At 42.8% G+C, this 25,634-nt stretch overlaps 1 protein-coding gene across 1 annotated transcript; it reads left to right on the top strand.

Annotated features, from left to right (window-relative positions):
• The first annotated feature begins 18,661 nt into the window (after positions 1 to 18,661).
• Positions 18,662 to 25,634, top strand: SIRPB2 (signal regulatory protein beta 2). Its single transcript, XM_016148920.2, is given in 6 exon segments — positions 18,662 to 18,985; positions 20,813 to 21,178; positions 22,225 to 22,566; positions 23,094 to 23,168; positions 24,358 to 24,475; positions 24,477 to 25,634. Coding segments are annotated over 6 exon segments (1,197 nt in total). The 5' UTR covers positions 18,662 to 18,834; the 3' UTR covers positions 24,622 to 25,634.

Genomic DNA, 25,634 nt, shown 5'->3' with positions numbered 1-25,634 from the left:
TCTTTCAGTTATTTGTCAAGGGCCCCACTTGAAATTTCTCTCAGGGAGTGTGGGGGACTAGAAAAATAAAGTCTTAAGGGAAGTGGGAATTTACCATATGACAGAACAATCTAGCCCTGTCTCTGACTTCCTCTTTCATTCTACCCCATCTCATCACCAACATACGGTCAACCGTTGGGTCAGGAACAGCAGGGAAACTGAGCCACAGAAGGCAATTTCTGGCTTGGGGCCCATATAAGAGAAGAGCCCACACCTGAGAGACTCTGGACACAATCTTGTGTGCTCACTGTGTCTACTCAGAGGAGGTCCTGAGGTGGGAGTTTGTTCTGCTCGTCTACTCCCTTCTGCCCAGAGCTGGCCCTGGACCTGCACATACAGAAGAGGCATCCCTGATTCTCCATGCTGAGTTTCTGTGTACATTGCTCTCCCTGCAGAATGAATACGCTAAGGCTCCTCCCCCTCCACAGGCCTCCACCATCCTCTAAAACAGAAGCCATTCCCCGCTTCCAAAGACCTAACTCCTCACTCACTCAAAGCCACTTCCCCCCCAAAAATGCACTATCAGACATGGCTCATTCTTATCACTGCTACTTCTTGAGTGGGGAGCACAGAACCTCATCTTCTTGAGGCCCCATTCCCAGGAGGCTTTCTTCTGAAGACTTGCACAGCTCATCTGAGCCCAGTTGTTGGACTATTACAGAAGACTGAACACCTTCCACTATGGCAAAGTATGTCCCTGGGGCTCATGGATGAGGAATAGCCACCAAGACCTCTGAGATAGAGTCAGGTAGTCAGGGGACAGAACCTAGATACTAAAGAGTCTGCCAGATCTCTCCAAGGATCTTGGGACCCTTGCATCAGTAATGTCATGGTTTGTGTCTGATTCCTATTTCACAATCTAAAAGCAGGAACTGTCCTTTCTTCCCATTATAATCACTTCCCTTTATATAAGGGAGATAAGGCTTCCCCTCTCACCTCATAGCACAGATTCCAGGCCTCTCCAGGACAATATTCAGGCAGAGCAGGCTCACGATGCCAGTCCCTGCCTTCCTGACTCAACTACCTCTGCCATGCCTGCTACCGCCTCTGCTGCTGGGATTCACGGGTGAGCACCACACCCTGGGATAAACCTGTGCAGAGATGCTCACTTGAATTTGACAGTGGTACCATTTATTTATTGCCAGCAGAATGAATAACTCTCTGTTACAGGGCTTCTTTTTTCACTGCCTCTTCCTCTTTAGATATTTTATTTTAAAGCAGTATCTTTTAAACAAGTTCCCCTAGAATTCTTACATAGAAAGGGGTCCTTCCTTCTCTCACACAGGTCATGACAGGATTTACCACACCCAGGCATTTCTCAGTGACAGAAGTTTTGAGCCCCTCCTCATCTCCTATACCCCTAACACTTTGTAAATGACCTGCAGGACCTGATATCATTCTGAAGGAGGAGGTAAAGGTACAGCACCTGACTCCTCTGTACTGGTGAAGACCACAGAACCTAGGAGTTAGGGCTACCTTAGTTAAGAGAGAGAGAGAGAGAGAGAGAGAGAGAGAGAGAGAGAGAGAGAGAGAGAGGATAAAGAGATCAAATACTACACACACAATGTAGAACTATGAGAAAAAATTGGTAAGTGGTGCTTCTTAGACCATTAAGTCTCCCAGACCTCAGCACTCTTATGATTATATTCTTGATATGGGAATTAATCCTACCTTTCGTCCACTCCTTTCTTCCCAGAGCTGACACCAGATAGGGCAGACAGGCAAGTCACCCTCATCTTCCTAGTGTTGTCAACATCCCAGTTGAGACGCCATTCAGTAAAGTGGTTAAAACCACAGATCATTTTTGAAACCACCTGCCAGGGTTCAAATCCAAGTTTTGTCACAAATTGCCTGTTTGACTTTGGACAAGTTCCTAAACTTCTCTGTGCCTGTTTTCTCGTCTGTAAAACAGGGAAAAGAGAGTTATGGTGAAAATTAAATAGCTTAGTTGATGTATTTAAGTGTTTAGAGTGATGTGTGGCACACAGAATTTCCAATGGAAGCTCTATCATAGCCTTCTAGAGTTTAGTAAATGCAAATGTGAACACATAAAAATAGTCTCACTGATCTGGCTATTGCGGTACTCACTTTGTCGTTGAAAAGCCAGGGGGCGGAGGAGGAGGGGGAAGGTAAGTGGGGTAAAGGGGGTCAAATATAGGGGGTAGGAGGAGGGCGAAGTGGGTAAAGGGGATCAAATATATGGTAGCTGAAGGAAACTGGACTTTGGGTGGTAAACACACAATAGAATATACAGATGTTAAATTATAATGTAAACCTGAAAACTATATAATTGTATTAACCAAGATTACCCCCAATAAACTTAATTTTTAAAAAATAATAAAAATAATAATATTAAAAAAATAAAATTTGAGTCATCAAGATAAATAAATAAATAAACAGATAGATAGATAGATAGATAGATAGATAGATAGATGATAGATAGATAGATAGATAGATAGATAGATAGATAGATAGATAGATAAAGCCCGCAGCAGATATGGAAAACAGGAAGCATTCATCATTTTTTATAGAACAGGAAACTGAAAACCGCGAAAGGGACTGGTCATTTCCAGAATCTCCAAGGTGTCAGTGCTGGAGTCAGGCCTTGAGCCCAGGTCAGCCTGATGCCCAGCCAAGGCCCTCCCACCGAATTCCAGGTCAACAGAAAAAGGCCCCTCAGGCACAGTCCTGAGTATGTCTCAAATGTTTTCAGTTTCAGTTTCACAACAAAACCACAGGAGGTCTTATTTTTCTGCTGTATATGTTGCATAGATAAGAAAATAGAGGTTCACAGAGTAAGTCATTTTCTGAGATCAAACATTCCGCGAGCCCTAGAGGAGCTATGTCACCTCAGGATGAAGAGATCCACAAGCCCTTGCTTCAAACTTTTCATTATGCTGCTTCTACCTATATTGAATTTTTAACAAAATAGGATTACAACAAATGTGTTCTGTTACTTGCTCTTTCACTGATAATAAATTAGAGAACTTCTTCATGCCAATATATGTGTCAACCTCATCATTAACACATCCCAATATATAATTCCAGGTTATTATTTTCCGTAGATAAACCACTTTTTCATTGTGCAGATGTACCCTCACTCGTTTTACTCGTGGACACTAACCTCACATCAAACTTTTCTATATTGTAAATAGGCTATGATTCCCATTTCTTTACAAAATGTGTTTGACTTCTGTGACTCCTTTGAATCAGTTCCAAGAAGAGGAGTTTCTAGGTCAAAGGGTATGAGTGTATTTCAAAGGCTTTTGAAATACAAATTTTGAAATATGGATGTCTCAATGTTAGTAAAACATTATGTCAACCACATGACACAAGAGCAGCAATGGACACAGGACATTTTGAATATTTGTGACCAGAACAGATTTGGTTAAAGTTTTTAATACTGTTTGTTAAACCATGGGTTTACTAAGTGTGTACATATCACGTGGTCAAGACAATGATGCCGTATGGCCACCTAAGAAGGTGTCAATTCCTATTCCCACCAGCAGTACCTGGGAGTATCTGCTTAGCCACAACCAGGCAACACTACCAATTTGGTGAGCTTTTTCATTTTTTGTCAAGCTAATCTTTTAAAAATTGTATTTGTTTTTGCTCACAAAAAAGAGAAGTGTTTCATTTTATTTTATTTTTTTTATCAAACTGCAGACTTGTCATCAAATAATCTAACCAAGGAAAAAATGTTCAAGTAAATAATAGGAGTCCACACTTCCATCCCACTCCCTGGAAGCAACCTTTTTAAAAATGATTTATTTTGTTTTCTTCCAGATCATTTTCTGCCATAAAATGTCACCTTGATCATAGAGTAATTCCACATATTTCCTTGGGTCCAATTCCAGACTCTCTCTTCTGCTTCATTCTCCCCTCTGCCTGCCTTCATACCCACCAGTCTCCATTATTGTAACCTAAAAACACTTTTTTAATGTTGAAAATGCTGAGACCTGCATTCACTTTTTAAAAAACTTTCCAGATATTCTGTTATGGACATTAGCATTTGCCGTTCTGTTTAAGTGTGCATTTCACAAATCTCCCGGGGTGGTTGAACGTCCTTTCATAGATTTGTTTTCTGCTGTGACCTCCCTGTCTGTGGGCTTTGCAAAGCTGTCTGTCTTACTTCTGAATTCCTCTCAGCATTCTGTCCAGCAATTTTTCCCAGTAGTTAATACATGATGTGGAAATTTTTCCCAGTAGTTAATACATGATGTGGAAAGAAAGAGTTAATAGGACGTCAACTTCAATCTGGACCCAGGTGGCCGGACCACAACCTCAGCCCCAGAAGGGTCAAGACAGAGGACTTTGAGCTGGCTTCTGTTTCCCTCCAGGAGGGGCAAGTGAGGAGTTTCAGGTGACTCAGCCTGAGAAGTCAGCGTCACTCATAGCTGGAGAGACAACTACTCTGAACTGCACCCTGACTTCCGTGCTTCCCATGAGGCCCGTTCGGTGGTTCAAGGGGTCAGCACCAGGCGAGAAGTTCATCTACAGTTTCATAGGAGGTCACTTTCCATGAATAACAAGTGTCACAAATACCTCAAAGAGAAACAACATAGACTTTTCCATCCGCATCAGTAACATCATCCCGGTAGATGCCGGTACCTACTACCGTATGAAGTTCTGGAGAGGAAACCCTGATGTGGAGGTTAGGTCTGGCCAAGGAATCAGGATGTTTGTGTGTGGTAAGTCCAGATTGCTGGAAATCCACATCACTGTTCTGAGACAATCACACCCTCAGTCTCTCAGCCCAAGGCTTCCCCTTTTGTTATACTTTGTGTTGAGACTGAGGATAGGTGATGGGGATAGTGAGAAATCATAGTAAAAGAGTAAAGTGAAATTAGTCCTAGGACCATATGTCAATAGAATCCTAACCCTTTAGAATCTTACAGCTTCCAAAGGCCCACGAAATACACTGGTTGCCTGAGTTGATGAAAGTACAGATGCCAGGGCCAAATGGCCTGGTTTCAACTTCCAGCTCTGCCATTTGCAAGCTGTGGGATCTTGGTGAGATTAAGCTCTTTGTATCTCATTTTCCACTTCTGTAAGATAGGGATAATACTAGCACGCACCTTATAGATTTGTTGTGAGAATTATAAATGTAAATGAGTTTATAAATGTAAAATACTTAGAGTACCTTTAACATAGTAATGATTATATTTGTATATTTTGCCAGTATTCAGGATATTAAAATCAATGAGACTTGAAAACATCATCTTAAAAGCATGAAACCACAGATTCACAAAAACAAAGAGTGATAAAATTATTGAAGTAGAAAATTATAAAAATCACATTTTCTATGTGTGATATGCAATCCTCATGTTGCTTAAATTTTGACCTTGCTTTCTGTACATTTTTCTATTCTTGGATGTGATCCTGGCTGATAGAATCACAGCTGAAGACAAAGCCTGCAAAACTATAAACAGCATCCATTAAAGGAAATCCTGGGAAACATAGCAGTTAGTTCAGGTCTGTTTGTATTGATAAACTAATGATTATAATGCATTCTATATATATTAAAAAAAGGAAGCATGATAATTTACTTTGGCAGAACCATAGGAACATACAGAATTCTTGATCTTTAAAATTCGAGCACTGTAGGGCCATGAAGAAACCAGGAGAATGGTAGGCAGACATTGAGGGCAAAGAAAAGGTCATATGAGTTATAAGAATTGAAAATAAAAGGCAAATTGTAGGTGCAACATTGTAATGAGATCAGCATGAAATGTCTAAGGACAACATTGGACACTAGAAGATAAGGAGTAATGCCTTCACAATTTTTAGGGGAAATGATTTCCAGCTTAAAATTCTATGCCCAGCCAATCTGTCAAGTTTACAAGATCATCAAGAACTATCTTTCATGAACCCTTTTTACTCTGCCAAAATAGGGGTTAAACAAAGAAAGAGTAAGAATGGTAACCAGAAATAATAGATTGCAGATCCCATAATAACAGCTGTGAAGGAAGCGCAACTGTTAGGCCAGTGGGACTGCCCGGAAAAAAAGGAATACGGGCTTTAAGAAAAATATCTCAAAAAGATAGACTTGCTAGAATATTTAAATAGGCTTCAAACTCTTGCCTATCATTTCTAATATTAAGATTGTGTCGAAATAGTAACCAAAGCTTTTAGAAAAGAAAAAGCAAGTAAATACATACCGGCAAATAGAAGTCAAAAATCTTCAAAGGAGAGCATCAGAGGATGAATAAATGAAGGTAAAATTTTAAAAAATAAATCAGTAATCTTCATATATACAAACAGAAACCAGTTAGAAGATATAATGGAAAAGATGAGCACATATAAAAGAGCAAAATTAAATTAAATTAAATTAAATTAAATTAAATTAAATTAAATTAAATTAAATTAAATTCTTAAGGCAATATCTCCCTAAATAGTGATAGGGACTAGTATTACTTTTTCATTAAAAATACAGGCAAACTCTAAGAAACAATGGTTAATAAGACATTGGACATGAGGCAGCAAAGGATAGTGATCTCTGAAAGATGAGGGGAAAAAATGAGGTGAGACCTAAGGTTGCCTCTACCTTACTCTCTGAGAAAGCTTTCAGGCCACCAAGCAAGAAGAGATAACTGAAGTAGAGCCTAGAGATCACACTAAGTTAATAAGGAGGCACTTGAAGTCCAATAAAGGGCAAGATGCATAGAGTTTTCACTCAGGTATCAGAGGAGAGAATTTCATGGAGAGAGAATGCCAAAGATCTGCGGTATTACAGTCAGTACTGAAAGTGTGTGTACATGAGGACATACGTGTACATGGGTGTATGCACTTGGGCTCAGAGGGAAAATCCCTGGACCTCACAGAAGGCCAAGAATAGAGCCTGTTCCTACCAACTTGAGTGAAAAACTCATAATTCATGGGGATCTGATAGAGTACACAGAGAATTCTGCCTCAGCAGAGGGAAAAGAATTAGCCCTAGACCCAAAGATACTGTGGTTGTACCTCACAAAGCTGAAATACAACACATGAAAGCATCCTCTTATACCATCTAAGCTCGGAGAGGTGAAGTGACCCCCTCCAAGACCAAGGGGTAGTCTTAGTACCTGAGTCTGGGGTGGAACCGGGTGTGCCTGGAAGTGAAGTAATATAAACAGAAAGCCAAGTTAATCCTGATATCTTTCTGTCACCAGGTGCCAAAGCATCTGTCTCCCTCTTGTGGCTCCTCCTCCTCCTGCTTGGTTGGAAGTTTTTTCCCCTGACTGCACTTTCCATCATCTATGTCCACAGGAGAAACCTCCAGTTCTAGTAAGGAAGGGCCCCAGATAGGAGTTAGGCTCCCAGCAGTGAGACTTCAGGCCAACAGGAGGCACTGTTAAAAGTTTGCGGTGCCTCCAGCTCACCTTTACACTAAAGGCATGTGAAATCCTGGAGAGTTGCAGCCAAATCCTTTTAACCCCTCTCTGCCCCTCGCATCTGCAGTCTGAAGATTCACAAAGATGCAGGCATTCCTGGTCTGGGCAGGGAGAGCACTTAAGAAAGAAAGAGGGAGTCAGTGTGGAGTGGACATGCTTAGGGTAGTCTCTGAGCAAAGGTTTGAAAAGAACCAGGACTTTGTCCCAGCTTCCTGCTTTCTCTGCAGGTCCCAGGTACTTCAAAGCCCTCCTCCATGACATAAGACCCTCAGTCCCCTCTTGTCTCATTCAGGAGGACTGATCCATGAGGGCCATTTGCCATGCTGCCACTACCCCAGTTTCTCCTGTCTCATATGCCCTCTGAATCATGTTCTGCCCTGGGTGTCCTTCCCTGTCTCCTGCAGCCCTCAGAGAAAGTGAGAGCCTGAATAGGAAGGTCAGCACTGAAAGATGTGCTTTCATGTCCTCCCCAGGAAAGAAGCTTCTGTGGACATTCCGACCCAGAGCAGAAACCCAGCAGAGGCAAGACTGGCTCCCACCCAGAAGACACACATACCTGCAATTCTGAAAGATACTTCCTGGCTCCCAGGAAAGTCCATTATGTGCAAGCTCTGCCACAAAATTTTTACAATCCCATCATTAAAATGAGATTAAAGAAAGCTTACGGACTATAAACATATGAAAAGATATCCAATCTCATTAGTAATCAGCAGAAGCCAAACAAAACCACACTGCAATGCCACTTGTCCTTATTTGAAAATTAAAGAAATAACTGGCTCTTTTTACATTGCTGGTGGGCACAGCTACTTTGAAAAATGTTAAATAAAACATTCACATAACCTGTAACCTGGTATTTCTACTCTTGGGTTATGCCCGAAAGAAATTCTTGCACATGTGCAACAAAAGATATGTACAAATCTATACATAATAGCATGGTTTAAAGTTAGTAAAGCCTGAGAACAATCTAAATGTGCATCTACAGGATGACAGGCAAATAATTCAGTAGAATCACAGACTGGAATACTATACAGCAGTAAAAAATTAACAAACTACAGCTATACATAATAATATGAATAAATCTGAACAAAAAATATGAGGGGGAGTAAACCCCAACAGACTTTACACAGCATAATATTCTCTTTGTAAAGCTATCAACAACTAACAAATGATTTTAGGAATACATATAAATATAATAAAACCTTATCTTGAGCAAAAAAAAAAAAAGGAAGAATGAATCCAAGATTTTAAAATAGTAGCTATTTGCAGTGTGGGGGTGGTGCAGAGGTATGAGAAGAGTAGGTACGTATAGGTAGACGGAAGTTAATATCAGGTTTCTAGCTTCCATCCTGGGTGATGGCTTCATGAATGATTATATAATTGTAAACAAAAATAAAATAACAATATAATATTAATAGACATGTATGTAACCAGGGAGGTAGACAGATGAATGAATGATTAGAAGGGAGGAAAAGAAGAAGAGAGGGAGAGAGACTGAGTGGATGTATGAATGGATGAATAAGTAGATTAATAAAAAAAATGTTATATATGGATCAATGATAAGGGTGTCATAAAGCAAGGTTTGTGACAGGTTCTATTTTATGTACTTAAGATCCAAAGGAAAAAAAAAATAAATGGAAGGACATTACCTATAAAGTACCACGTTCCTTACTATTATGACATTGGATGATTCTGCATGAGAAGGAAAACACAGATAATGGGTGCCACCATGGGTATGGCATTTCATGCGCAGCATCTTATTTCATCCTCATAACAGTCCCACAAGGTGGGCACCATTCTCCATTTTGCAGGTGAAGGATATAAAGGAACCTACTCAGCTTTGCTCAGATAACAAGAGGTGAAACAAGAAACCTAGGTTCCAACCCAACTCTGCTTGGTGTTTTCCAGAGTCACACTGCCTACGGTTCTAGAGACAGATGGGGAGATTGTGACCCATCATCATTCTGTTACTTCCTGATCCCTCGGGCTCACTGTTCTATACTAAAGCCCACCCTATGCCTCTGAGTAGGGAGGAGAAGGAAAAAACACGTGCTCTTTTCCAGGTTTGAATGGTGGTCCTGGAGTAGATCTAGGGATAGTCCTGAACCCCCAAATGGCCCTGGTGGAGATCTAGGGGAGGTAGTGTAGTCCAATCTCTGGAGAAAGGCCCTCTGTTAAAAAACAAATATGGTCATGGGAAATAGGCATCCTACTGTATTTGTTTCAATATGGCCTTGATTCTTTGTTCAAAAATGTCTCAGAGATGAAGGGGCTGAGCCTAACTTCCATTACCCCTCAGACATGAATCTCTTCTTCAAAATCTTCTACTCAGGTTAGAGCCACTTCAGCTTCAACAGCTCCATTCCCAGCCTCCAATACTGGGAGCCTGGGGGATGTCTTGGCCAATTCCCCCTCCCCTCCCACTGGAAGCAGGGCCAGGACTCCGACAAAGCAAGCAAAGTGCCTGCAGGAAGAAAACTTTAAAGAGACACTCTTTATCAGGGTCGAGCAAGAACAGCATTGGTACTTGTATGACCTGCCACCTCACATTTTGTGTCCTAGACTCTCTAAGCCTCCAAGTCCCATGAATTCTGTTTCCTCCTATTCATCTTCATGGTAGCTCAGACCCTCATCGGCGCTTACCTAAATCACTGCAATAGCGTTCTCACAAGTCTCGCTCTGGAGCCTCCAACCTGTCCACTACACAGACATCAGAATGGTCTTTTTAAAAACATTTGCTCAAAGACTTTAGACAGTTCCTCATTCATTAAATCATATCTCAAGAAGGTGATATAATGTCCCCTGGTGTCCGATAGCTTGAAACCAGAGGGAGAACGAAGTAGCCAGAAGGGTCCCAGCTTGGAGAGGAACATTCTTCATTCCTTTAAGGAAATGGCTCATGTTCCAAACAAGCCCAGTCCAGAGCTTCCACACAAATAATAGCTCATCACAAAGGAGGTTATGCCTTCATTTATTCGACAAATATTATTGAGCTTACACCATGTAATAGGCACTGTATTAGACACAAAGGAAACATTGGTGAACACTGATATAGATGGCCCCTACCCTTATGGGGTTTACAGTCTGATGAGGACAGATAGAAAAGAAAAAAAGGAGAGAAGGAGAGAGGGAGGGAGGGATACAATAAGAAGAAATAAATAAGAATATAATGTGTGATCTGAAGAAAAAAGGGTATATAAAATAATGCAGAACTTCAATGACAGGGATATCTACAGGGATCGAGAATTAAGTGGCTGCTATCTAGAAAGAACAGTAGAGAAAGCCGTTTTGAAAGGGAATATTTGAGTCCATATCGGAAAGTTGCAAGAGCTGGGGAAATATACAATTGTTACAGGAACTGCGACAAGACCTATATATGAAGGAATTTGGAATGTTCAAGGAAGAGGAACAGTGCTAGTGGGGCTGGAATTAGTGACCAATTGGGACATGGAACAATGCTGAGAAGATGGGCAGGAGCCAAATCACACAGGGCCATCGGTCATGGCAGGGAGTTTGAATTTTACTCTAAGAAGAATGAAAAGACATTATAGAGTTTTAAACCACAGAGTAAATTACAAAATCTGACTTACATTCTTAGAAACCACCATGACTCGTGTGGGGTAAGTAAATGAGAGGAAAGCCAGTAATCAGAAAATTCAGATGTGAGGTTACTGCAGCCAACCAGGGGGCAATGAGGCTGGCTCAAGTTATGGTGGTGCCCATGAAGAAGAAAAGAAATTGACTAATATGAGGTGTACTTAAAGACAGAAATGATAGGACATGTTTGGGGACTGAACGTGAAAGGTAATGGAGAGGGAGGTATGGCTTCCTGGGTAGGTTACGCAATGGATGAAACAGGGAAGACAGGTAGGGAGAATAGGTTTGGTGATTGGAACTATGGGTTCAGTTTTGAATGTTAACTAATGTTTGCATATCATCCAAGTGCAGATGTTGAGTAGGCGTATGGACATATACGTCTGGAGTTCAGGAGAGGGGTCGAAGTTGGAGAGATATTTTTAGAGTCAGTTGGTCTGCAAAGCTGGTTGCCAGGGCACCTAATCAGCAGAGCTAAAATAACTGTGTTTTTCTTTCCCATCCTTCTTGCTTCCCAAAAGCCCCTGGATACAATGTTGTCTCTAGGCTCTGGTATGTAGAAATGGATTGGAAGGGGAAGCATAAGGACAAAATGTTTCCATTTATCATGATAGCATTATTGCATTTACATTTTTTCTTTTGCATTTTCATACGATCTCTACAGGGTTTGGGAAGGTCCCTCTTGTCCTCTGTCTCCCTGGGCTATCCTGGTGATTCTCAGTAGTCTCACTGGACACTGGGGGAAGGACAGCAAAGAGAGTGACGTACAAGGAAAACACTCACGTGGGCAGTGAAAAATCTGAGAGATGCTGAAACTTTAGCATCCTGGTCAATCTGAACTAGAAAAGCTCTTGATACCATCTAGGCCGATCCTTTCTCCAAAACCCTAGTTTACAGATTGGAGAAGTCGTGCCTTGGAAAAAACAGGTGACATGATCAGGATAAAACAATGCCAAGCCACCTTACAGGTAAGCAAAAGATATGTTTTAAAATTTGACCATGATTTAACATAATTTCTATTTTAAGCACCTTTTCCATGGACTTAACTTTGGTCAATTCAAAATCTCCTTGGCCAAATCAGGTTCCCTCCACACTCTCTATCCCCAGTGGTGTCTAAGGTACCTTTGTGACATTGGTCCATGCAGGCATCTGTTAACATGTCATTCACCCTGTACTACCCTTAACTATAGATCCACACAGGTGCCCCTAGAATTAACTTCTTCCTGATCTCAGGGCTTTTCTACATCTACTCACTTTCAGCTCTGCCTACAATCCTCTTAAGTGCATTGGAAAATGTAGCTACTCTGGGACCCCAGGACACTCTGCAAAGTGGTCTCAGATCCTCTCCACTTAAGCAGAGCACATACTTGGATTCTACTCTTCTGTTGCCAGGCAAGACTGGGGACAGGAACTCTTCAAGCCATGTCATCGGATAGGAAGGAACAAGCCCTGACTCTCCAGTCCCTCTGAATTGGCCCTGTGGTTTGGGGAGCAGGTTACAGGACCCTTCTCAGGGCCCCACCAGCGTTCCCTCCGATTTCACCCCCCCCCACCACCACAAATCAGGTAATTTTATGTGGTCTCAGAAAGTAACTGAAATGTGCTTGTGGTAAGGGAGACAAGAGGGAGGGAGGGACTTCCTCTCCAGGAAGGACCGTGCTTTTCAAAACTTTTACATCTTTCATCTGGATCTCGGACTTCAAAACTCAAATGTGCATTTATTTTCTATTTTTGTAGTGACAGTTTCCCCTGAAACAGATGCATTACATTTATCTGCTGCCTAATTTGGTCAAAATAAAACACACAACACCAAAGGGAAGACATCCATAAAAACTGGATTGCAGAGCTCTGCAGTGACACCAACAGGTATGTTTTATAACTACATGTATGTCAGAAGTCTTAAACACTAAAATCCGATGCACCTCAACTCCGTGAATATACTCAAAAACATTGAATTGTACACTTAATGTGGGTGAATTATCTCAAAAAGTTATTAAAGGAGAAAAGAAATTACAATGTCGGGATACTGTACGAGGTTATTCAGTTTTTTTTCTTTTTTTATTACTTTTTTATTAACTTTAATGGGATGACTTTGGTTAGTAAAATTATATAGGTTTCAGGGGGGAGGTAGATAAGAGTAAAGGGAGTAGTTTGTTGGGTTTTTTAATTAAAAAGAATTTGACTTTGGGGGAAAAAATCTAATATATCAGACTACACAAAACAAACGTGCCTTATTCCTACATATTTCCAACATTTGTGGGAATGTGAGAAGAGAGAAAAAAATGAGTTACATGAAAGTCGTTTGGAACCCTCATTTTTCCAGATTTTTCTGATGAAATCGATATATCGGACTTGGTGGAAAGAAGCAAAAAAGTTAGGTCAAGGGCAAGTTCATATAGTGGGATGTACTACGTGCTTCGCAGAACAAAAAGCTCTGAATCTTCTGCCAACAGTTTCTATGATGCTTTAATAGTAAATATTAGATCGACCATATAAAAAGTTTTTTTACTGAGTCTACACTGCACAAAGGTAATCAGCTAGAGGAACTAATTCCGCAGCCCACCCCAGAAGCCTCCGGCTAACTTCCCCTCATATAAGATTGGTCAGAATCTTAACACGTGTCCTCCGCCTTCATTATTCATCCAATCACATGCCAGGAGGTGGGGCTGTCACAACTGACGTGGACCAATGAAGAGCCATCTCCTGAGAATGGCGAACAGCCTAGGTACCACTGAAACCCATTGCAGAAAGAATTGGGAGGTTCTGTTTAGCAAGGTGGGAGGGGGATACCGCTGGTACAATTGGCAAAACTTGTAAGAGATCTGGAGATGAGATGGTAGTAATGTGTCTGTGTTAATTTCCTAATTTGGATGGTATGTGGCCATGTAGGAGAATGTCCTTATTTGTAGAAAATACACACAAATATTTGGAGATAATAAGGCAACATGTCAGCAACTTATTCGCAAATGTTTCTGGGAAAAATTGTTTGCCCTACACTTGCAGATTTTCTTTAAGATTTAAATTATTTCCAATTTTAAAATAATTAGATATTCTTGTCACTAATTATTCCATTGTCATGAAAAAATTCATATCTATTGTAAAAAGCATACAGCTAACAAGAGAGCTTACTGTGTACCAGACTCTGTTCTGACTATTTTATGTGTATGAACTCATAATTAGATGGCAGGAAGCAGAAAAGGGAGGCATTTTAAGGTCTAGGGTAGCAGAGAAATTTTCCTAGACCTGCCAGCTCTAACAGCTTATCCCATGAGCTGTGGCTAGATGTTTCTAGGAGCCATAATACTTAGAAAAAGCATTCTTTGGGGAAGAAAGCAATGAGTATTGGACAGTAAAGAGAGATTGTGAGACAGTTCTGGGCTTGGATCTAATGTTTATCATTTTCCTGGCTACCAAAAGATACATTCTCTGATGTGAGACATTGTCACATGCTTTGACCAGGTTCCAGGGAGGGAAGGTAAGAAAGAAGCAACTCTTTACTTCACCTTATCTGAGGGGTAGGGCTGAAATTCTTTCTTGTCTCCTTTCTGGCCCCAGGCACTCTCTTGCCCCCGCCCCTTTCTTCTTAAAGCAGGTCTTCTGGTTATCAGAGCATGGAGCCCAGGCACCGTGGGCAGGTACGCCTAGACCACCCACACTAATGCCCTAGCCACCTCTACTAGTGAACCTTCTCATGAGACCCCCCTGTGTGTAGGAATGAGGACAGAACAGGAGTACTGGGGGACTGAAGACAGAGGCTAAGACAAGACTGAGACGAGGAGAGTCTGCACAAAGGACTACGACCTTTCCAACTTCTCTATCCAGGTGAAGTTCACCCAGCCCTCTTAAACAGGCACTCTTTGTGTTCCTGTTCCTGTAAGCAGTCCGTTGGATATACTGCACTTGATAGAGTTCAAGGAGAAAGCTGCTTCATTCTTCTTCACACAGCCTTTCAGATAAGCTACACCAAGTTATTCCCTCCTTTATTCAGGTAATAAAAATCTCTCATTCAGCAGTTTCCTTTCCCACTGCTGGGGGCAGCCTTTGGTTGGGAAACCTGTGTGGGGCTGAGCAATGGGTGGGCTTCTTGGCCATTGCTCACCTTGCTCTTCCATTCATTCTCCCTCTCACTGCTACCTCTGGCTTTCTCCAAGATTAGGAAAGAGGGAAGGAGAGGAGAGTTTCCTGCCCATTTTCTTTCCTGCTTCTCCCTTTAGTGACACAGTGGTGATTGGTGAGTGGAGAAGTTCAAATATAATTCTTTCAAGCCGTATTTTTGTGAATTCCTCCATAATGTCTCTCCAGGGAACTCCGGGCTGCAGCTTCAAGTAGCTGGCCAGCCCCACTTACCTTACACTCTTCTGGGTGTGAGACAGAAAATTCCAGGGGACTCATATTAAGCTCATTGAGGGTATTCTTAAAACCTTCAGTCAGCTTGAGGTGAGGTAAACTCCTCTTCCCTTTCCTAAGCATTTCCACAATCCATGCTCTAAAGGAATCCCCACTCTAATATCTCTCATGATTTGTCACCCAGCCTCCCCTACATACTTTCAGGGTAGCTGTTGGGCTATCACTGTAGATGTGGTCTTTGGCCATCCCGTTTGCACATCCTGTGTAGACAGAGATGGTCCAGCTCCTCGACTTGCACAGATGATCGACATCTCTTGTTCTCGATTTTGGAGGCTCAATGATTGAAGTCACATCATAAAACCTGTTATAAAACCTTGCATGCAGGCTTTATGATGTGCTAGACACATTTTTATTTCATTTAATTCTCATTAGCAGACAGTGGATCAATATTATTATCCTATTTTAGAGAGAGAGAAATAAGGCTCAGAGAGACATAATTTGCCCACATTCATGCCACCTGATAAGACCGAGGCCAGAAGTAGTGTTATTTCTGTCCCCACCTCAACTGCCTCTTCATAAAATTCTTCACAACATCTCTGCCTCTATCTCTACCTCTCTCCACCACACACACACACACACACACACACACACACACACACACACACACACACACTAGACATTATGATGCTCTATCTCCCAAGTTCACTAGCAGTTCTTGGAGAATTGGGAATCTGAAAGACTCACAGGTACCCACCATCCCAGCTGCCTATTAATTTAGGTCATTTACAGAAAAGAATGTGGCGGCAGCTTCAAAATCTCATGTTCGCCATCTGCTAATGTCCACACATCTGCCCTGCTCCATTTGTAGAAACACAATCGTGCCTTTCCTTCCCTTTCACCTTCCAAAGCTAAGCAAGCACCGCTCCTCAGCAGAATCAAATCTAGAACAAAGCTGAGAGTTCTGGAAAATGTGGTTCCAGGCTTTCAGCCCTCCAATAAAGAGAAGAGCAGACAAATGGAGATAAAGGCTATTGCAAAAACACCATATTGCTATTGTTTAAACTGGTATTTATTTGATTCCCGATGAGGTTGAATGTTTTCCCTAAACTTGCTTACCATGTTTTCCATTTTGTGGCAAACAATGAACAAGTAATTGTTTAAATGAAGTTCCATTTTTGTAAGAGGGAAAAAAGCCGATGTCAGTATACATAAACTTGTCATTTACATATACCTCAGGTGTCCCTGTTGAAAACGACTTAGGCTACTCCTCAAGGTAGTAACAGGCACCACCGTTTCTGTGAAAACAAGGCTCACTGACCAGGAGGAGAATCACTGCTTCTAGTTACTGAGCCATTACTAGGAGCCAGTGCCCCACATGCTATCACATGGCACCCATTTTACAGGTAAGCAGGACAGGTTAATGTTTTTTAAGTATAGTTTGATATTTTTTAAATGCCATGTGCATTTTCCCCTCACAGTTGTCCAGTTCCTCTCAGAGAAGCTCTGCCCCATATCAAAGCTGGAACCTGAGGTTTGCTGCCTCGAGGATGGTGCTGAGGGTGAGAATAAAGGAGACCATCTGGGAGACTTCTGAGGTTAGGAAAGTCCCTACAAAAGGAAAATAGGGGAATACCTCCCCTTATGACTTAGTGTAGAGCAGAAATGAGCGATTCAGGCAGGAGCTGAGATGGCACCCCCACTACCCTGGGATCAAAATTCTGGGCTGGGGACAGGGGTGGTGTATACAAATCCCAAATATGATTAGAGATTACTAAATCAGAAGAGATCATGGCCTGGCTTCCTAGGGTGTCCAGTAGTCATGTCCAATCTGTCTTCTGAGCAATGAATTAGAAATAGTGAAGGAATTAAACATCCCCAGGAACTGGTGATTGTAGTTAACCCTAAGAAAGGTGATATCTAGGAACCTTATAAAGGTTCTTCAATCCTACGAATTCTGAATCCTGTGGATGCCCGTGGTAGACAAGTTGCCAAAATGTTCATAATCACTCCCTCCCTGCATTTATGCCCTTTTCAACATGATTCTGCAGCTCCTTCTATCAAGAGGTGAAGTCTGGTTTCCATCCTTTGAATCTGATCTGGTCTGATGAGCTGCTTTGGCTAAAAGAATGTGGCAGATATGACATTGTACCTTGCAACTTCTGCTCTCTCTCAAAACTGTCCCTCTCATGTGAACGAGCCCAGACTAGCCTCCTGGAGAATGAGTAATCACATGGAGGAAAGCTGAGATGGCCCAGGTGACAGCCACGCCCAGTAGCAGAGCCACCTAGCCAACTGCCGCTGATCTCAAGTGCTTGAGCAATCAATGGAGATGAGAGAAACCATGGAGTTGAGCCCAGACAAAATTATCGAGTCATAGAATAACGAATTAAATAAATGGTTATTGTTTTAAGCCTCTACATTTTGCGGTTGTTTGTTACACAACAATAGCTGACCAATACAATGCCTGATATAATAAAATAAATTAGTTTTTAGTAAAACTTGGGAAGAAAAGAAATCGCTGAGAAAAAAAAAAATCCACACAGAAGAGCAGATAATTCAGAAGGTCCCCTGGGAGGATGACATGGAGGCGCTGAGAGTCTGGTGGAGTTTTCTAGACTGTGGTCAGTTCAAAGAAGCCCTAATATGTGGGTCTCCTCAACAAAAGAACAATAAAGGGAGCAATGGGATTTAGCAGTAGTGCCAATGCTAGACCTGAAGGGACAGAAAGAACAGGTCACACCTCAGCAGACCCAGTGCAAAGTGCACAGGGACCAGGCCAGACCAACCTCCTCATGGCAGAAACAGAGCCCGAGCAGTACTCAGACCCAAGGATGCCATCCTGTCCCAGAAAGAAACTTCAGCTACCTTGGCACCCAGGACCAACTGGAGTAGGAAAAAGGGAGGGAAGCACTGAAAGCTCGAGCTTTTTTTTCTGGAAAATACTGAATTAACCTAAAAAAGAATGATGGCAATATATACAGTACTTACTCCACCCCATACATGCAACCATATTTTTATTTGTTTTACAGATTAGGAAACTGAGGCTCAAAGTGCTCGAATGATTGTAATGATTGGGTAAAGCTGAGATTCGAACCCAGACAGTACAGCTAAAGAGGCTGTCAGAACCTAGAAGAGCCTGGGTTTACTTTAATTGGCTAAGAAACAAAGGCTCAGAGATGGCAAGTGAGTTTGAAAGGTCACACGGCCAGGAATAAGCAGACTCAATATTTGATCCAAAGTCCAGCTGACATGGACACACACTATTTTAGCCATGCTCATCTCCCTTGTAGGCTGTTGAGAACAGAGTCTGTGACAAGTGGTCATTAAAGTTTTGAAAGAATGAATACAGAATCTACTGCTCAGACACAAAAGCCGGAAATTCCTCTGCTATGCTCCTTCCTCTTGCATCAGCAATCTCATCTTGCTGTAATGAAAACACTTCCCCAAATAGCCTTGGCTATAAGAAGCAGAAACAGCCTTGCCCATGGGACTCCAACACCCACCAGAGTGCAGAAAGGCCACCAGTCTCAGAAACAATAGGAAGTACACTGGGCCACTCGTCATGCCCACCCCTCTCTGCCTGGCCTGCTCGCCACCCTACTTCCAGCTACTGGCACTGCTCCTTGTCCTCTCAGGTGAGTAGGATCTGGGACAGAAAATAATCCACCCCTGGCTGATCCCAGAGAGGGATGCCAGGTGCTATGGCATGCCTGGAGGGGCTCAGCCCCACCAAGATGGAGAAGGAGGAGGGAGCTGAGAATTTTCCTGACCTCAGCAAAGCAAAGACTCAGTGTTCTAAGAAGCATAACTTCTTGGACACAGTGAAATTAAGCTCCTAGGTTCTGGGCTCATGCCAGCTGGGTTCTGGCTAGGACACTTGTATGCCCATGTCAGATGCCATAGCTCTTCTACAAAGCAACACAGCTAATGGGATTATTCTTTAGAAATGCAGTGAGGCTGAGCCCAGGTCCTGTGATGAAATTTGCGGGGCCTAACGCAAAATGAAAACTCAGGTCCTTTGTTCAAAAAGTATTGGGAATTTTAAGATAGCAACAGCAAAGCATTAACACAAGCACAGGGCCCTGTGTAACTATATACATCCAACACCCATAAGCCAGTATTGGCTCAGCCTAGGACAAAGCGGGGCTCAAATCTCACCACCAACTGCTTTAAGTAACTTCTCTATGAACCTCAGTTTTCCCTCTCTTTAAACAGGGCTAATCATAAGATCTACCTCTAGACTTGGTTAGGAGGATGCAACAAAATAATATCTATAAGCATAGTTGACCCTTGAACAATGCAGGGGTTAGGGGTGCCAACCCCCATGCGATCAAAATCCACATGTACCCTTTGACTCTCTGAAAACTTAATTGATAATAGTCTACTGTTAACCAGAGCCTTACTGATAAGCAATTAACACATTTTATATGTTATTTGTATTACATATTGTATTCTTATAATAAACTAAGCTAAAGAAAAGAAAATGTTATTAAGAAAATCATAAGGAAGAGAAAATAAATGTATAGCACTGTACACATTTATTGAAAAAAATCCACTTATAAGTGGACCCATGAAGTTCAAACCCATGTTGTTCAAGGGTCAACTGTACCTGGCATAATGTAAAGATTTAATAATTGTTGGCTATTATCATATTGATGTCTTCTCTAAGTCAGGATCAGGCTGCTTAGCTCTGGAGTCTTAGGGCTTATAAGTATTGCTTGGTCTCTAAACCCAGAACTCTCTGATCCACCAGTAAGAAGCTTGGCTCTCAGTAGGCCCATATCATCTGCTGCCAATTTGGCTTCCTGCCCTAGGCCTTACTGAGATCTAGATACCATTCATCACACCTTGGGTCCTCCAGGATGGTCACCCCCAGGAGGGGCCCTCATGAAACCCAGGTGTGGGGCTGGATCTGGATGCTCCCTCACTCAGTGGAAATGACTTGAGACACCACTCATGTGGATAAGACCCACCTATGTGACCTCATTTTAACTTAATACCTATTTACGGACCTTATCTCCAAATGAACTCACATTCTGAGGTACAAGAGTTAGGACTTCAACATATGAATTGCAGGGGCGGGGTGCACCATTCAATTTATAAATGGTAATCCTGGGGAAGTTACCTAACCTTTCTGTGCACTCAGTGTCTTCTGTTCTAAAGTGGGAATAATGCTGCCCACCTCCTGGGAGCATTGGGAGGAATACATGTGATAATATATGCATTGCTTGGCACATGGTGAGCACTCAAGCACTATCTATTTATTATTTTTAAGTTTTTCAATCATAAATTTGTTCTCTCCGGCCAGTTGCCTAATCTCTTTCACTTCCGTCTCCAACTACACCCTTAGAGTGTCCTAAATAGTTTGTTCTTGGCCAGCTAATGACTATTTTATGCTAAGCTTGCTCTTAGGGCTCCAAGTCCCTCCTTTCCAGTGCAAAGCCTTTCTTCCTCTATTGTAGGAGCCTCTGCATCAAGCGACAGGAGTGAGTCACAGGTGCTGCAACCTGAGGGTCCCATGCTGGTGGCAGAAGGTGAGACGCTCCTACTGAGATGTACAGTCATCAGCACCTGCATTGATGCCATGGTAAAATGGATCAAGGTGAGCAATCAGGACCAGCAGGAAATTTATAACTTCAATCACAACTTCTTCCCTGGAGTGACACCCCTGATCCAACGGACATTAGAGCCACTTAGTTGTGATTATTCCATCTATATCCACAATGTCACCAAGGGGCAGGCAGGAATCTACCGCTGTGTGAGGTTTGATGGCTTGAGTGAGCACTCAGAAATGCAGCTGGATAAGGGCACCTCAGTGCATGTGAAGAGTGAGTATTGGGCTCTGCTGTTTATAACATTCTGCTCTGACCTATCTCTCTACATCGACTTTATCTGCAATCATATCTCAGTGGCACACAACAATTAGTATATCTCACTCACGCATTCACAGGCAGCTGGGGTGATTCTATTCTACATGCCTTATTATTCCAGGGCCCAGACTGATCAGAGGACATTTTTCTCATGAAGATGACAAAAGTGCAAGAGGGCAAGTCCCAATATCCCCAGCACATTTCAAGCTTCTACTTCCATAATGTCTGCTAACAGCCCATCAGCTAAAGCAAGTCACATGACTCAGCTCAAAGTCAAGAGAGAAGGAAATATACTCACCACCATGAAGTCATGGCAGGAATATGGATGTACCAGAGGAGAGTCAAGAACTGGGGCTGATCACTTAATCTACCACACTTCCCAAAGTCATGCTATTTATAAGTTCACCAATAATAACCTCGATACCCAAATCCTGGGTCTGTCCTTTAATGGAAGTGTATTCTTAAATCAATCACTTCAGCTCTATGTACGTCAAGTGCTTAGCATGTAAAATAGGCAACATAACTCCTACTTCAAGGGTCATTCAGGTGATACAATAGAAGCACAGATGTTTGTAAAACCGCTCTATAAACTACGGACATAGAAAGGATCTGTACGTGATGGGGGTTCAATTTTAACCAGACGCAAGCATTTCGGGAAGGCTTCTCTGACTCCTTCTAAGCTGTGGCAGGTTTTGCTCTGGGTCCTGCAGTCCTCTAGGCTTCCAACCTCAGAGGGATTTTCTAGACCACCTTCACCACCAGACTGAGACCTTCTTCAGTGAAGGACATTTGTGTCTTTCTGAGATTCATTTCACTTAGTCCTGGCATTAGCACTGAAAACTTCTTTACTGAGTGAATCAACTAGTGAGTAAATGAGGATTGTGGGAGGGAGCGGCTGAGTGAATAAATCAAGGAAGGGGGAAGGCAAGGAAGATATGAGGGAGGAAATGAGTGGACAATGGAAAAAGAGAGGAAATACAACAATGACCTCTCTTTGGCTTCAGAAGCTGGGGACCTAGAACCAAACCTCTGGATCTTACAGCCCCAGGAGTTGGTGTTGGCGACCCCTGGAGACACTGTCTTCCTGAACTGCACGGTGCTTGGAGATGGTCCTTCTGGACCCATCAGGTGGTTTCGGGGGACCGGTATGAGCCGGGAGGCCATTTACAACTTTGAAGGCATTTCCCAGCCCAATGTGACAGCAGTCCAGGTCTCCAACAGTGATTTCAGCATTCTTCTGCAAGGCGTCTCCACTGAGTCTGCAGGCACCTACTACTGTGTAAAGTTTCAGAGGAAACCCAACAGGCAATACCTGTCTGGACAGGGCACAAGGCTGAGAGTGAGAGGTGAGACAGGTGGTCTAGGAGGTATTGGAGGAGAGGGGGAGGTCATTCACAAGGAACTTTCACCATGTCCCAAATAAGACAGCTCTTCTCAGCCTCCATGCCTTTACATAGCTTTTCTCTCTAACTGGAATGCTTTCTCCTTTTCCATGGAGAATTCCTACTCATCCTTCAAGATCCAGCATAAAAAGCCTCTTCTCTATGAAACCTTCTCCTTCTACCAGGCAGAGTTCATTTCTTCCCATTCTGGGCCACACAGAAATTTGTATAGACCATCAACAATTCAACACACATTCAGTGCATGCCTGTTGACTGCTCTGCACTGTACTTGGTGCTACAGATACCGCAATGAACCAGACATTGTTCCTACCCCAGAAACAATTAAGCAGAGTTTGGCTTCTCACCCCCATCTCAGGTAGAAACTGACAGGCTCACTTTAGTGATCCCAGATCCAAGCACAAGGGCTCAGGAAGTGGCAGGACAGAAAGAAAAAGGGAGTGAATGCAAGACCACCTCTCTCTCTCTTGCAGCAAAGCCCACTTCTCCCCTACAAACCCAAGAAACAGAGGTCATCAATCATCATATAACTAGAACATCACCATCAGGTGAGTTTACCTACCTCCAGTGGGGTTAACCAGTTCCCCACAGACAAGGGGGGCCAAAGATGGCTTGGCCATCAGAAGGGAGAGGTCCCAGACATCTAGGGCCCATCCACCACCAAGAAAGTTCCTAGGACTCCATTTCAACTGCAGAACCAGGAACCCAGAGAATCATGTTAAAGCTCAATCAGCGAAAGGACTTTCTAACAACCAGTGCTCACTGTTCAGTGGGCAGTCTTGCTTGAGAGTTAGTGAGCTCCCTCTGATTCCTTGCAAAGATACACTGTGAAACTGTGCAGAACAGTTCTGAAGAAGCCAGGCTTCCTAGACTGAGCCCCTTTCTAGCTGTGAGATTATGGGCAGGATACCTCACTCCTTAAATCTCTGGTGTACTTCTCTGTGAACTGGGGGAATGGGAGATGAGAATCGGAGAGTCTACCTCATAGGGCACTCATTGAGTGCCTAGAACTGTGCCTGTCACATCGCCTGTTAGCACTCATGGGCCCACAATAACTGGGGGAATTGGGAACAGAGGTGGCCAGTATAGCCTTCCTGATGCTCAGCCCTGTTCCTGCTACTCTTGGGAGCCAGACCACCTGACCCCATCATTTCTTTGACATATATGGTGCTGAGCAAATCACTTCCCCAGTCTGGGTCTGTCTTCTCATCTATACAAATTGGATTGCTATCCTATTTTGTAAGATTAGTTTGAGGATAATATTAGGCAATAAGGAAGTGCTCAGCTCAAGACCTAGGACAGAGGAAAGGAACAGCCAATAAATAAAAGCAATTTCTATTATAGCAGGTCTTGAATAATGTCATTTACATCATTTCATTATAATGTCGATAAGATGCCATAGGAACTTAACTCTTGTTTATATCAATTATCCTGTGGTAAACTTGGTTTTGTTATACATATTATATGTTTTGTTTAAATTCACAGAACCTATCGATGACATTAAGTATTGTCAAAGGTCAGGGATGCTATCAAAACAATTAAAGGTACAAGTAAGATAATTAACAAAGCCTTTCTGGGCCTGAGACACAGGGAGAAAAGGAATATGGTTTCCTCTTCCAATACAGAAAGGATGTGGCCCCAGAGGTTATAGGGCAGCTGAGCCACAGAGGGCATTGAAGTGTAAAATGTTGAGGGCTCACCTGGGCTCCCTCCTGACCTCTCCTTTGTGTCCCTTAGGCCTCTTTAATGTGCTCACAATTATAGTCCTGGGGCTGAAGGCAGTGACTTTGGCTGCACTCCTGCTGGCCCTGGCTACCTTCTGGAGAAGCCCTTGCAAGAAGACGTCAAAAACCCAAACCCAGCAGAGCTGTACATATCTTAGCATGGGTCATGGAACATGGTGAGTGGTCCTTTGAGTTGGAGAAGGGCCAGGGTTCTCCAACCATTTCTCTGCTTCCATCTCAGCCTCCAGATGCCCCCACCCACCTACCCCAGGCCTAATGACAAATTCCAGGATCCCTGCACTTGGTTTCAGCCCACTTGGTGAAATGCCTTACTTGGCACTGGGCTCCCCTCTGGTGTGCCTTCCTTTCTCTTCTCAGACTGTTCAAGCCCTCTTTGTTTTTCAGAGCCTTATCCAGGTATCTCCTCAAGGCCTTGTTCCTATTGCAGTCCCTTCTGGAGAGCCCTCTCCATCTCTTCCCCTCTGCACATTTTTTCAGTCTTCAAGATCCGACTCAGAGTCTTTCCCAGAAGGTATCCCTCAGCTTCTCTGAGCTCACCCAACCACACTGCCTGTGCTTCTCCATTTATATCCTTCTTTTCCCTTTCTTGCCTTTTTTCTTTCCCCACTGTGGCTGGCTTGGGTGGCTGTAACAGTTGGAATGCCGGTTTGGCAACTGTAACAAAACTCTTAATAACAGTGGCTTAAATCAGAACAAAGTTGATTTCTCACATAATATCCGAGCATAAGCAGGCCAGGCAAAACAATGATTCCTTGGTACTGCGACCCAGGGTTTCTTGATCTTGTTGCTAGCAAGTCCACAGCCTAGGCAGCAAGACCAGGAAAGAATGTAGTGAAGGAGAGCATCACCTTCCCCCTGACGGGCACTGCTAGGAATTTGCCCATATATTACCTCCAATTGTCTGGAATGTGTCACATGGTCATACCTAGTTGCAAGAAAGACTGGGAAATGTAGTCTTTATTCTAGCAGCCATGTTCCCCAGCTGAAAATTTTCACTAGAGAAACAGAGAGTAAATATCAGTAGATACTGTAACCAGTAAGTTCCAACTCAGTGACGTAGAGGCAGCCTCTTACCTGCTCTGCACAACATCTGAATTCCATCCCAGCTGAAGTGCATTTCACTGTGCCACCACCTCACAAAGGCAGAATAATGGTGGGCAGTCATTCTCAAGAAGAAGAGATTTTGACCCCCAGGGGCATTTGGCAATATCTAGGAAAATTTTTGGTAGTCACTACTTGGGTGGGTGGGGGGAGGCTCTTGGGTAGAGG

Source organism: Rousettus aegyptiacus, unplaced genomic scaffold, assembly GCF_014176215.1.
Source record: "Rousettus aegyptiacus isolate mRouAeg1 unplaced genomic scaffold, mRouAeg1.p scaffold_m13_p_12, whole genome shotgun sequence".
Classification (NCBI taxonomy): Eukaryota; Metazoa; Chordata; class Mammalia; order Chiroptera; family Pteropodidae; genus Rousettus; species Rousettus aegyptiacus.
This window is presented reverse-complemented; position numbering and strand designations above follow the sequence as displayed.